Source organism: Ambystoma mexicanum, chromosome 14 (assembly GCF_040938575.1).
Source record: "Ambystoma mexicanum isolate Mex_15411 chromosome 14, UKY_AmexF1_1, whole genome shotgun sequence".
Lineage (NCBI taxonomy): Eukaryota > Metazoa > Chordata > Amphibia > Caudata > Ambystomatidae > Ambystoma > Ambystoma mexicanum.
The window spans coordinates 519,642,804-519,655,999 of record NC_090940.1 but is presented as its reverse complement, the minus strand read 5'-3'; the positions used below and the strand labels follow the sequence as shown (position 1 = coordinate 519,655,999).

Below are 13,196 nucleotides of genomic sequence, written 5' to 3'. Positions count from 1 at the left end.
GAATGGTGTCCAGGTGGCTTAGAGTTGATTGGCCCCACCAACACAAAGGGAGAAGTCTTCCTTGAAAGGCTTCTCCGTCGAGATGAACTTGACGATTCTGACCTGCAGCAGGACTTCACCGGGCAAACTAACGGTCCAGGAGTTGCAGCAGCCGTCCTCTTCCAGCTCGTCTTCGGTTCTTTCGTTCCAGTGGTCGACTCTGCCTTACAAGCCAAGAGACTCTCCTTTTAAATAGTTTTCTCCCATTCATGCCAACCTAGCTGCCACTCACCCAGCATGGTGGCTTTCCTTGCCGGACAGTCAGCCTGCCAATCACCACAGAGTGCATTTGGGTCTCCTAGGAGACTAGGCACAGGGAGTTTCGGTCACCTCCCTCACTTCCTGTCCACCACAGACACTCGGGCGCCAGAGGCGGTCTTCAGTCCTGAAACCTACCAAAGGCGTAGGAACGAAAGGACCAAACCTAGTTTTGTGCGAAGAGATAAACTCTAGAAGGACCTTTCCACAAAGAAATGGCGAAAAAAGGCCGGGATCTGTTTAAACAAACGGGGCTCAGACGCCATCTTGAAAAAACATTGCTCCCGTGATTTTTAGCTACCGGTGTTTTCGGTTGGGAAAAATCATGATAGTTTGTTGTAAAACCACTGCACCCAGCTATTTTGATAGGAAAAAGTAGCATTTGACTGCTACATGAGTTTCTAGACATAGGTGATACTAGGTAACCCCTCCACCACTCTATTGGAAGATACTGTGTGCTGGGTCTAGGAATTTAAAAAGACTAGTAAAGCCAGTAGTTTATCCCAGAGAAGGTGTTTAAACCATGGGACAGCCAAAACGGCTTCCCTGTGTCACTGCACTGAGCGTGCTGTGACACACATAAAAATTTGTCTATGGAGTTGTCTAAAACTCCATAATCAAAGAACACAAGAGTAAAACACACATCAAAATACATGAGAGAATGGGGATAAAAGGCTCACACTCTCTCCAGGTAAACATATAAAGTCCACAAAATCCAGCAAAGTTGCTGGGGTCTCTAAGGTGTGAAGGGAATTAGCACATTTATGAGAATTCTCCTTAACACTAGACGAGCAGAACTCGCGTATGAGTGAAAGCAGTAATAAACCAACTGATTGTCAGACAATGGGAAGTTGCAAAAGTAACACTTGTGTACGAGTGAACTTTTTCCATAGCACTCGCGTTGGAGTAAAACACTCAACTGCGTTAATTGAATCTTGAAACTTCTGAAAACAGCTGAAAGACTGGTTGTGTGTGCTTAAAGTGATTCTGAGGAAAAGGTGAACCGAAGAATCAGTTGTGAAGCTGTTGAAGATGATGTAGCACTGAAGTTAAGGGACTGAACGTTGAATTGAGAGTTTTGTCTTCAACCAAAAGAGACTAACACTAGACATAAAAGTAAACTGCTTTTGTGGGCATAGAGTGAAAAGGTGAATGCAAGGTGGTAAAAAGGTGAAGCCTGCTGATTGTAATTGTTCCCTAGAAAGTGGTAAAACTCGCATTGCCAAAGTCATAAGGAAGAAAGGTAGAATTACATCCCTAACAGCAATTTTGGTTGTTGATTTGGCAGAAAGGCTAGAGTGGCAAAGAGGCTGCCCTTGAGAAGTTAATCTGGTAGAAGCAGTAGTGCTGTGAAGTCATTCTAATGACAAAGATGTAAACTCTGATTCATAATGCCATAAAGAGTTGGAAAGTGCTAACAAGAAGCTGTGTTTCTTTGACCTTGCCAGGAGTTGTTTCTTTGAATCGGAGAATTGACATTCCTTAGTTGTGGCGAAGCATTGTGACCCAGAACATCATGGTGCTATTTGATGAAGTGGAAATTACTCAAGGAAGAGAAATCTATCTGTTGGTTGAACATTGGTTAACTGAACTTTATTTTGACAAAGTGAAGGAGTCAATAACTGAGTTGGAACTTGGTTGCAAACCTGGATGTCCTTGTTTATTTGTTGAATGTTAGAACTGAGTCGAACCTGAAACCTGGGGAAGGGGACTTCACCCAGGTTACCAAGAGACTCTGAATATACAAGAAATACCATTATTGATATTTGTTTTGAATTGACACACATTTTCATGTGTATTTTATGTTTCGGTGTGAGGGCCAGATATCCTTTGTTGGAGTATTTCCTTTAAGTTTTTGATAGGCAGGGAAATCCTTGTCAGGGTAGGGATAGTGAGGCGTTTGTTGAAACTTGATCTAATAAAATGGCATAAAGTTGTCTGCCTCACGTTTCTGATGCCTCACATTTACCCCTCCACTCCCCTCTTGTAGCCTAGACACCTCTGCCATATTTACTCCTGGTAGTCTGGCAAATGCAGATGCTCTGCAACCTAAAGGTGGCTAGATCTTTCTGAACCCTGCCCGTGTGGTCTAGGAAAATGTTTCCAACAACCACGATGGTGCAAATGTATAAATAGATATGAAATACTGTTTTAGAGTTTCTAAATTAGGTGTTCAATTTGTGGTAATGCATTTTTCCTTTTTCCCGTTTCCTTTGGATTTATTTGTAGATTGAAAGAATCCTGGGTGTACGCCTACAAGCTGGATTAAGAACTTGGACTCAGGTTCTGATGAGACAGTTTGATGACAAAGCAGAAGTCGATATGGATACAGATGCCCCTCAAGTTAGCCACAAACCTGGCGGGGAGCCCAAGATCAAGGTACGTGGCTTTTGCCTGACATTGTTAGGGAAGGGTTATGGGGTTAGTGGATGTTGCAGAGCTTTTTGTGCATGTGTTGTGGGTGGACATTTAGGTTGAGCTGGTGATTGCTTATTTTCTGCTTAAGCTAAAGAGCTTTATAACTCCACCAGAGCTTCTGCTCCAGTGCTAAATGGGCACTGGTGGCAATCGGCTGTTCTGTAAAGCAGAAAGAGTACATCGTACTCTGGTACAGGGTCAAACATTTAGTAGAAGATGGGGTTGCAGTTGTAAATTTAATAGTTGCCTAATGATGCCTTTGCAAGCATGTTTTGCTTCCATACTGAGTATACATTGATGTTTTTCCACTTTTGTTTTGCATTACATTATTCTAGATTTTTTTGGAAACGTACCCTTTATTGTTGGATGGCTGCCACTGTTAGTATGCTTTAAAGAGTATAAAATCAATAATCCAATTACATAAAAATCAGCTGCAAAGAATGCCTTTAATTGGCCATTGCCTCATAAGATAATATGTATTTTCACAGGAGTCATCTTGGAATGGTAAGACCGGGTTTGCCCATTATACTTTACCTACACCTTTACCTACGGATGGGGCTGTGATCATTGGCATGTGCCGCACTTGGATGTAATTCTGAATGTTGGCAGGTGCCACACCTGGACGTAGTCATGGACGTTGGCCAATGTTGCATATGGATGGGATCGGGGATGCCGGCGTGTGCCACGCCTGGATGGAGTGGTGGGTGTTGGCATGTGCCACACCTAGGCATGGTTGTGGGCATTAGCCGGCGTCTCATCTGGACGTAGTTGTGAACGTTGGCCAACGTAGCGTCTGGATGGGATCGTGGAGGTCGGCATGTGCCGCGCTGGAATGGAATTGTGACTGTTGGCATTTGCCTAAGTAACCAACCCACTAACCATTTCACCCCTCTGCATACGCCTCTCAAACTCTAACCAAACACAACCACAAGCTTACAATACAACAATCGGCACAAACTTCACTGCAGCAACAAAACAAACCACACATAGACTTGCACACGACTAACGACCGGGAAACACCCCAAGCCCACCCACCGGAGTTACTGGGTTGAGGCTGCCAACAGCACATCACTGCTCCCTTGCACTTTCACTTTTCCAGCTTATTCCCACTAACTCACATATACCCCCCCCCCCACCCCCCACCGTCCGTCCCTTTTTATTTTTCAGAGCCGCCATAGCGGCAGGCGACCACTCCGGGGGTGATAATGCGTGGTACAAATATCCTTTAACATAATGTCAGGTTGATGGTAACAATTATGAGTTACTTTTGTGTAAAAACCTTGTGCTGTGCCTTGTAATGGAAGGATTCATCACAGTGAATTCATCTCTGTATTTGACATGAGGGCAGTTTTGATGACTAGTGTAATTATTTGCATGAAGTTTTCAAAGTTGCGGTGGACGTAAGGAAAACACCTTTTATACATTGTTTAGTTCTTGACAGTGTTGTGTTGAACACATATTTTTATGTTTATATAATAGTTAAGTGATGGTGATCTGTACTTATGGTTTATTTGGACTATTCATAGGAACAGCACTCTTTTTTGCAGCTTATAACCTTGGGGCTGTTAAACCAAACTTCACTAAATGTACCCAAAAAACTATAGACTGGGATGTTTTTGTTTTTTTTTCTCAATTTTTTTTCTTCATTTGTTTTTTTAAATGGTGAAATGAAAGGGGGTGGGGCGGATCCTAAAATTAACTTACTCCCATTACTCTTGCATCCCGTCCCCTTTCCTCCATACTGTATGGGCGTCCCTCGCTAGGGACGGTAGACGGAGCCTTTTTCACCAGAAAAAAACCTTACCCTTTGAATTTAGAGGCCCGCGTTGGCACAGCTTAGGGAACATGCGCTCGTCTGACGCTGCCCATCAGCGCCACTCCCCAGTCACCTTTTCTCCGTTGATGGGAACGGGCCGATTACACCAGTGTTCCTGGGTTTGGCTTCGGCCATGTAATACCACGTGCTCTTCCCCGGATACTTTCTTCTATCTTTTTGTCAATCATGTACTTGGTCCTCCGGGCACACGCTACTCCCCGGCTCATGTCGACTTCAGCAGGTGTCCAGCCTGCTAGGGGCTCTTCTCTATCCGATCCCCACGCTCTTTGCCTCCACTGCCTTGGCCCCGACCACAGCTGGGAAGGTTATACAGCGTGCAACGCACTGACTCCACGCACATTGAAGAACAGGTTAGCTCTGTGGAGGGAGCTCTTCGAAGGGTTGCCTCCAGAGGACTTGAAGGACTTCGTCAGACATCAATCAAGGCCCAAGGGAGGGCCTCTGTTTTCCATCGCACCCAGTAAGGGCGACTCCTTCCCAAGGAAACGCCAGGGCGGGAGGAACCTTTCGGGTTCTCGTACCAGCACACGTACTGAGGCTAGTCCAGCTACTGGCCCTACGGCCTAGGGGTCATCAGATCCTTCCAGAGTCAGTGCTGAGGGACTGCAAGGTTCTTGTATCGGGTCTATACCCGAGGGGCATTGCCCTTGTACCGGCCTAATGTCTGAGGGTGCGCCTGCATGCAGCACTACCGACGACAGGTGCAGGGTAGGTCTCATGCTCCACCGCCAAGAGTCTTGAGGAGGCCGGGGCCTGTGGGCCAAGCACCACGACTTCGGCATGTGGCACGCAGCTCGACAAAATGGCCGCTTCACCAGATAAAATGGCCGCCTCACCAGATAAAATGGCCACTCGTCCGATGCTGCTTCTAGGAACGGAGCAGGTGGGAGAAAGAGTTACAAGGTGGGAGTGGTGTCGACCAGGTACGTGACCTACAGTTTATCCATCGACAGCGCAGGGCAGGTTTCCCCTGCAACCGAGACAGGGTGTGCTCCGGCCCCAGCAGCCGCCCGCCACTTCGTCAATATCACCTGCCGCCTCTTCATCCCCCAAAGACAGGTTCTTCGAAAGGTTTCTAGCGCTGATGCAAACTCTGGGACGCTATCAGGGACATGCTCCCTCTGGCCACTCCGCCGGTGCCCATAGTCATTCCTCCTATGGCTCCAGCGCCTCAGGCCCCTATGCAGCCCTTGCTGCCTCTGCCGGCTCCTTCGATTCCGGCTCCCCTTCCTCCCACAGTGCAGGCAGTTCCGCTCCAGGCTCTGCAGCAGCCACCGGATCTGGTTCCTACACCACAACGAACAGCGCCCAGTACTCCTGCACCCGCTCCCGATCAACCGGGCGCCCTAGTGGATACAGACGAGGAGGAGTACCCCCACACGCCGTTGTCAGCCAAGTCCTTCCACAAACGGCTTGCATGTTTGGCAGAATACTTGGGGCTTCCTCAGCCTGAGGTCGAATAACCGGAGGAAGGGGTTCTGTCAGAAGACCTCACTCTACGCCCCCTTGCTAGAACGGGGATCCAGATGCAGAAGGACGTTGTTGGCTTGGCCAAGAAGGGTTGGCTCAAGCCACACTCTGCCCAGCCTATCAATCGGCGCCTAGACGTCAAGAATAGGCAAATGGACGGGGATCCACTCTTGCTGTCGGCACAACCTCAAACCATTCTTGGTTGTTTGCTGCGGCATCAGTCTACTCGAAGCCCCAGTCCTCTTCGGCCACCACGTCCTCGGCGCTGCTAGGCAAGGAGGACAAGATCTTGGAGGTGTACGGAAAAGAAGCTGTACTCAAATGCCTCCCTAGACCTGCATGAATTCAACGCAGATACCATGCTGGCAGCCGTTAACCAAAGACTTTGGCGGGAAATAGCTGACATCCGGTGCAGATCCAAGCACGCTTCAAGGCAGGGATGGCAGAGGCAGAAACTGGTGGCGCAGGACATCATGGTGGCTCACACCGATGCCTCTGGCCGGGCCATATGCATCGCCACGGACATAAGGACTGCCTGGCATCGGGCTACTAAGTTTAACCCACACGTCATATTGGACCTTCCAGTCGAGGGTAGTGACCTCTTTCACTCCACCACTGATGAGGAATTAAATAAAAAGAACAGTTCACAAACTGTGAAGTCTTGATCAGGCATTCAGCGGGTTCCGGGGCTTCCAAGAACAGAGGCCGAGATAGCCTGACCGCTCTCAGTCGGCACCGGCGCAAACAACAAGAGGGGTTTGGGGGGCAAGGGTATCTTCCAGTCCCCCCTCCTCCGCAACAGCCTGAGGGAAAGAAGGCATGACGCATCCCTTCGGGTTCAAGTGTCTCCGTTTGGGGACAGGCTTGCCTTTTACGCACAATTTTGGGGTCTGAACTTCGCAGACCCATGGATCCTCTATGTAGGATCCACAGGGTACCGCCTACTGGTCCCTTCCTCCCCTTCCTCCTCCCCTACACTCCCACAGATTGGGACAGCAACTCTGTTGGCGGAAATTCGGTCGCTCGTCGAGTGCCAGGCAGTGGAAGAAGTCCCAGCCTCCCAGCGAGGACTGGGCTTCTATTCCAGGATTTTCGCAATACAAAAGAAGAACCAGGCTGGCCTGAGAGTTGTGATGGATCTCTCCAACCTCAACCTCTCCCTCCCTCTTCAAAAATGCAAGATGGTACGCCAACACCCATTGAGGAGACAGTGGACAATGGAGACTGGATGTGCTCCCTGGATCTGAAGGATGCATATCTACACGTTCCGATTTGGCAGCCGCATCACTCCTTTCTGCGCTTCAGGATCATGGGCTGCCATTTCCAAAACAAGGTGCTACCCTTTGGCCTCATTTCAGCCCCCAGGGTTTTTACCAGGCTCATGAATACATTGGCAGCCCTCCTCAGGGCCACCACGTCTACCCGTACCTGGACGACTGGCTCGTCGGGGCGGGATATCCGGAGGCGGTTCTCCACACTTCCTCCGCACTTATGACCACACTCCACAACCTGGGGTTTATGATGAACCTCAAGTCTCAACTGCAGCCTACGCAGAGCCTGACCTTTCTGGGCCTCATCTGGGACACAAGCTCCAAGAGTCTTCCCTTCAGAGGACATGATCACGGCCATCAAGAAGGCCACTACTCCTTTCTGTCCAGAGCAGTGACCTCGGCCTGGTGGTCCAAACACCTGCTGTGTATCATGGCAGCCGTCCTACTGGCCGTACCCCACACGAGACTCAAGATAAGGAGATTACAGCTGCACTTCGCAGCCTCATGGTATCGGGAGAAGGGCTCCCAAGCGGCGCTGGTCAGCATTCCTCCTTCGCTCCATGCGGACCTCACATGATGGTCCAAGGACTGCAACCTACGCAGGGGCAAGCCCTTCTGGCAGCCAGCCCCACAGGTCAATCATCACCGACTCCTCCCTGGAAGGCTGCGGGGGGACGCTCTGGACAACCAGTGCACATGGAGTCTGGACCCGGCAGGAAGCAGGAGTCTCCTATTAACTGGCTGGAGTGGAAAGCCATCTGGCTAGCTCTCAAAGCTTTCCTTCCGCGTATTGCTGGTAAGACCGTCCTCATACAGACCGACATCTCCACGAGCATGTACTATGTCAACAAGCGGGGGTACCAGGTCTCCTCCACTATGCAGACTATCCATCAGCATGTGGGAATGGGCCTTGGAGAACAAGATCCACCTCAGGGCCGTCCACCTTCCGGGGGAGTCCAACCTGGAGGTGGACAGGCTCAGCAGACTGGGAGCGGACAATTACGAGTGGCAATTGAACGATCAGGTGCTGCTGGAGATCTTCAACAAATGGGGGCATCCTCAAGTGGATCTCTTTGCCTCCTGGGACACCAAGTGCCAGCAGTTCATGTCCTGGCAGGGGCAGGGCTCCGGTTCCCCGGGCGACTCATTCCAGATACAGTGGAACGGCATGACAGCGTATGCCTCTTCCCTTAACCCCCCTCCCACACCACTGGTACACAGGGTGATCTCCAAGATAAAATAATCTTGTCACCTCAGGATCGTTCTGAAAGCTCCATGGTTGCCGGCGAGACCGTGGTTCTCCAAGCTTCTCAGTCTATCGAACGGACCACCCATTCACCTGCCGATAGGCCCAGCTCATCTTCTGGCACAGCAGGGGGGCAGGGTCATACACCCCACTCCACACAAATTGAGCCTTGCAGCGTGGTTCCTGAGCAGGTCTCACTGAAACACTTGACCCTGTCACAGGCTAACCTTGATATCATTCAGGGCGCTAGGAGCAAAGCTACTAGGAGCCAGTACAAGAGTAAATGGACTAGGTTCTGTCATTGGGCGGAATCTAAGGAGATTGACCCCCTTACGTGCACTTTGGATGATGTACTCTCGTTCTCGGCACACCTTGCTCACTCGGGTGTCCAGGTGGATACATGCTGCACCCTATCTGGCAGCCATAGGGCCTACAGAAATTTGGAGGAAGTGAGAGGTCCTCTCATCTTCCATCCCGGTGGTCAAGCGAAATTTAGCAGGCCTCGCTAGGCTCTACCCACCCATCAAAAACCACACCCTGTGTGGGACCTCAATGTTTTGGGCGCCTTGGCGCACAAACCGTTCGAGCCAGTGGCGTCTGTGGACATCAGGCTGGTCACCATTAAGACAGCTCTATTGGTGGGCCTCGCCTCGGCTCGCAGGATCAGCGAGATCCAGGCACTGGTCACGTCGGAACCCTATACTACTTTTCAAATGGCTAAGGTGGTCCTGAGAACACACTCGGCCTTCCTACCCAAGGTAGCCACCTCTTTCCATCTAAACAAGGAGATGGCCTTACCTATGTTTTTCGCCGACCCTAAGGACGAGGCTCAGAGGGTTCTGCACTCTCGATGTCAGGCGCACTCTCAAATTCTATCTGGATAAGACCTAGGACTTCTGCAAGTTGGACGCCCTGTTTGTTACCTTTGAGGGGAAGGGGGGGGGTCAAGGCCTGTTTATCAGGCTTCCAAGGCCTCAATAGCAAGGTGAATGTCCTTGGCCATCAAGGAGGCCTATAAGGAGCAGCACAAGCCACTTCCAGCAAACATGTACGCCCACGTTGTCAGAGCCAAGGCCACGGCCATTGTATTCCAACGGCATGTCCCGTGGCAAGTTTTCAGCAGGGCGGCCACCCCTTCAGTTTTCTGCAAGCAATACTGTTTGGACGCTGCCTCCAAGTCAGACGTGGCTTTCGGACAGGCGGTTCTAAGGAATCTATTTTCTTAAGGAGGGGTGTTAGGATATTTATGTAATTCACTGTGTGTCTGTGTATGATTCTGGAACGGTATGGCGTTTCAGAATCATACACGACGCGCTGTGAGATGAGAAGCTGCTCCAACCGGTGGCTCACTGTTATTATGAATAAACCAAGTTACAAACATAACTAACTCACTAAGTCTTCGTGTTCAAGGAAATGCTACAATTGGCGACGAGGAGTTTTCGTTCTGAGGGAGTCCCTGGCCGCGGTGGGTGAAACCAAGTCTCCACGCTCACTAAGGAAATTTGTGTGCACATCAAATTATACAAAGCGAACAACAGAGATCTAAAGGTAACATTTCTTATCAAGATTAAGGAGCGGAAATTGTAGAAATACCTTCCATAGATGATCATAAGGCATCATATGAATGTGCACGAGCTGAAGAGCCAACGGCACTCAATATTAGAGCTAAGCACCCTGAATACGTGCAATACGTGCTGCCATTTTGGTTTAAGTTACGATGCCATAACAATGTTGTTTATGAACGGATACGGAAATCAACATTGCATCTGAAATACCATACGTGTTTAAATGTTAGCGCTGCATCAACGCTGTTATTCTGTGTCAAGTTAGATGAAGTGTTGATTTAGCCACGTTCAATAAACAAGAAAAAAGAATAAATGCAACGTTAAAGCAGACGAACAAAGCACCCATCAAAAAAGACATCATGCCTGGCTATGAGTTTTGTTTTATCTCATGAAGTTGCACATATGAAGTGATACCCCTGCAGAACTTATTGAGCACAGTCATCAGTTTTTTTTGTGTGACAATTATATAAAACTACACAGGGAAAATGAAAAATATTACAGCTCCTATGCAATTCCTGGCACATCCTGGCAACCCAATATGTTCTTGGGGAAAAATGGAAAGATAGCTTCCAAGTGTATCTGCGGGCAATTGGAGGGGCCAAGCTTAATGATGACATGAGAGAGGCCACGTTATTGAATTGTGTGGGTACAGAAGCTTTGAGGATTTTTAGGACTTTGCTGGAATTAGTGGATGATGAGGATAGTTCTGGTGACTCTTCTTTCAGCACTGTGAGGAAATATGAGACAGCAATGACAAAGTTAACAAGACATTTTGGAAATAAAACTAATATTGTTTTGGTGCGATCAGATTTTTTTCAAGGAAACAAAGTAAAGGGGAGTGTTGACAATTACATAGCTGCATGACGGGGCCTCATATCAACATGCAATTTCACTGGTGTGGCAAATTAATATATAGGAGATCAATTAGTCTTACATGTGGCAGATCCTCGCATTCAGCAGCGTTTGTGGCAAGTGAAAGATCCCATGCTGGAACAAGCCATTCAGATAGCAAGATCAATAGAATTATTAGAGAAATGTATGAAGGAGGTACAAAACAAGCCAGAATGTTGAAGTGAAGTCTGTGCAGGATTCACATGAAGGAGAGCATGACAAAGATGAGGATGCATTAATTGCCATTGTGAAAAAGTTAAATAATGAATTTGGTATGAGCTCCAGAAAAGACAGGTCACAAGGTAGATGTTACAAATGTGGGTGGTATAGGCATGCGAATATAGAAAAAGATTGCCCTGCCAATTATGTGGAATGCTATAAGTGTGGCCAAGTTGGACATTTTGGTAAAGCATGCCGGAATACCAGGTGGAAGAGGCAGATCATATTCATAGCCGATGAACACTATACAGAGAAATGGTGGTCGTTTCGGGAGAAACATGTCGAGTATAAAAACATTACAGGAGGTTGGTGGTCCAAGTAATTTGTTGGCAATTACAGATGGTTTTAAAGCAGTGCACGTTTTAGCTTTCACGCCGACAGATGGTAGTGTGGGTCCATGGGTATCCATGTGTATAAATGGAATACCGTTGCAGGTAACGGTAGATACTGGATCTCCATATACAATGGTGGATGTGGAAGCGATTGTCAAGGATTTGAAAGGGAGAATGGAGGATTTGCAACTCACAAAAGTGAGAGCAACTGGTTACGGCAAGACACCTATCAACATTTATAGGTTACACATGGATACATTTAGATTTGAGGGTAGGAGAACCTTTTTGCAGGCTGTATGTCGCTGAGAATGGATTTTCCATAGTTGGATGGTGGGAACAAGCGACACAGAAAATCAGAATACATCCAGGTGAAAGTGTACCCGTATTAAGTATTTCTGGAAACAGTTGTGACACTTCAGAGAATTTAGCTAGGAGCTCTCCTGAAAGTTTTCAATGATAATATCGGAATGTTAAACATCGCATTGTACTCAAGAGGTGCCAAACCAGTTGTTCACAAGGTAAGAAACATTCTGATTGGCACTAGGGAGGCATTGCAGAAAGAGTTGATGAGACTATGTGAGCAAGATGTAATAGAAACTATTGAGAGCTCGGAATGGTTATTACAAATTGTGATTGTACAAAAACCAAATGGGTCGATCAGAATGTGTGTCGATTTGAGAGACTTAAACAATAGCATCTGGGTTGATCGACATTGATTACCCAACATTGGAGAAATGCTCACCACAATGAAACCGGCAACGTTTTTTACAACCTTAGTCTGGTCTTCCGCCTATCATCAAGTGGTACTGGAGGAGGAATCCAGACATCTCACATCTTTCATTACTCCACTGGGAGCTTTCAGGTATAAGAGGATGCCGTTTGGACTGGCATAAGCTGCAGCTGTGTTCCAGAGGTTAATGCAGTACCTGTTTAATGGACTCCAAGGAGTATACTGTTTCCAAGATGACATACTTGTGTCTGCAATGTCGGAAGATGAACATGATGCAAAAGTGTTCAGTGTTTTACAGGTTATTCAACAAAAAGGACTCCCTCTCAAGATTGAAAAATGTAAGATAAAAAGATTTAAAAAAATGAAGTAACTTATCTGGGTCATTGTATAAATTCTGATGGCATAAAACCCAAAGAAAGTTTGGTGGACACAATGTTGAAAATTCCAGATCCAATCAACAAAGACCAGCTGAGAACTTTCTTAGGTCTAGCAGAGTATTATTCAAAATGTGTAGATCTTTATGCTGACAAAACAAAACAGATGAGAAGTTTGATGTGCAAAGGAGCAAGATTTACATGGTCGGAGGATTGAAAGAAGGAGTTCAATGACATGAAGATGTCAATCAATAAGGCACCTACCCTTAAGATGTTTGATTATAGTGCAAAAACTCTGATTTCGGTTGATGCCAGTAATGTTGGTCTAGGGGATGAGGGGGGTATTGTAGCATTATTCGACCATTGAGCGAAAAGCCTTAGGAGTCAAATGGATTTTGCAACATTTTAAAGGACTCATTTGGGGCATTCCAGTAGATCTTAAAACAGATCATAAACCACTCATTCATGTGTTAAATTCAAAGAATCCCCATTCAACATCTCCGCGTATAAGAAGGTGGACTTTGATCATCATGCAATATAATGTTA

At 47.4% G+C, this 13,196-nt stretch overlaps 1 protein-coding gene across 1 annotated transcript in view; it reads left to right on the top strand.

The window, feature by feature from the left end:
* Positions 1-13,196, top strand: part of DYNC1H1 (dynein cytoplasmic 1 heavy chain 1) — a 2,031,190-nt gene that overhangs the window by 116,705 nt on the left and 1,901,289 nt on the right. Inside the window, exon 10 of the mRNA XM_069637760.1 lies at positions 2,527-2,676. Coding sequence (XP_069493861.1) covers positions 2,527-2,676 — 150 coding nt within the window. The remainder of the gene's footprint in view (positions 1-2,526; positions 2,677-13,196) is intronic.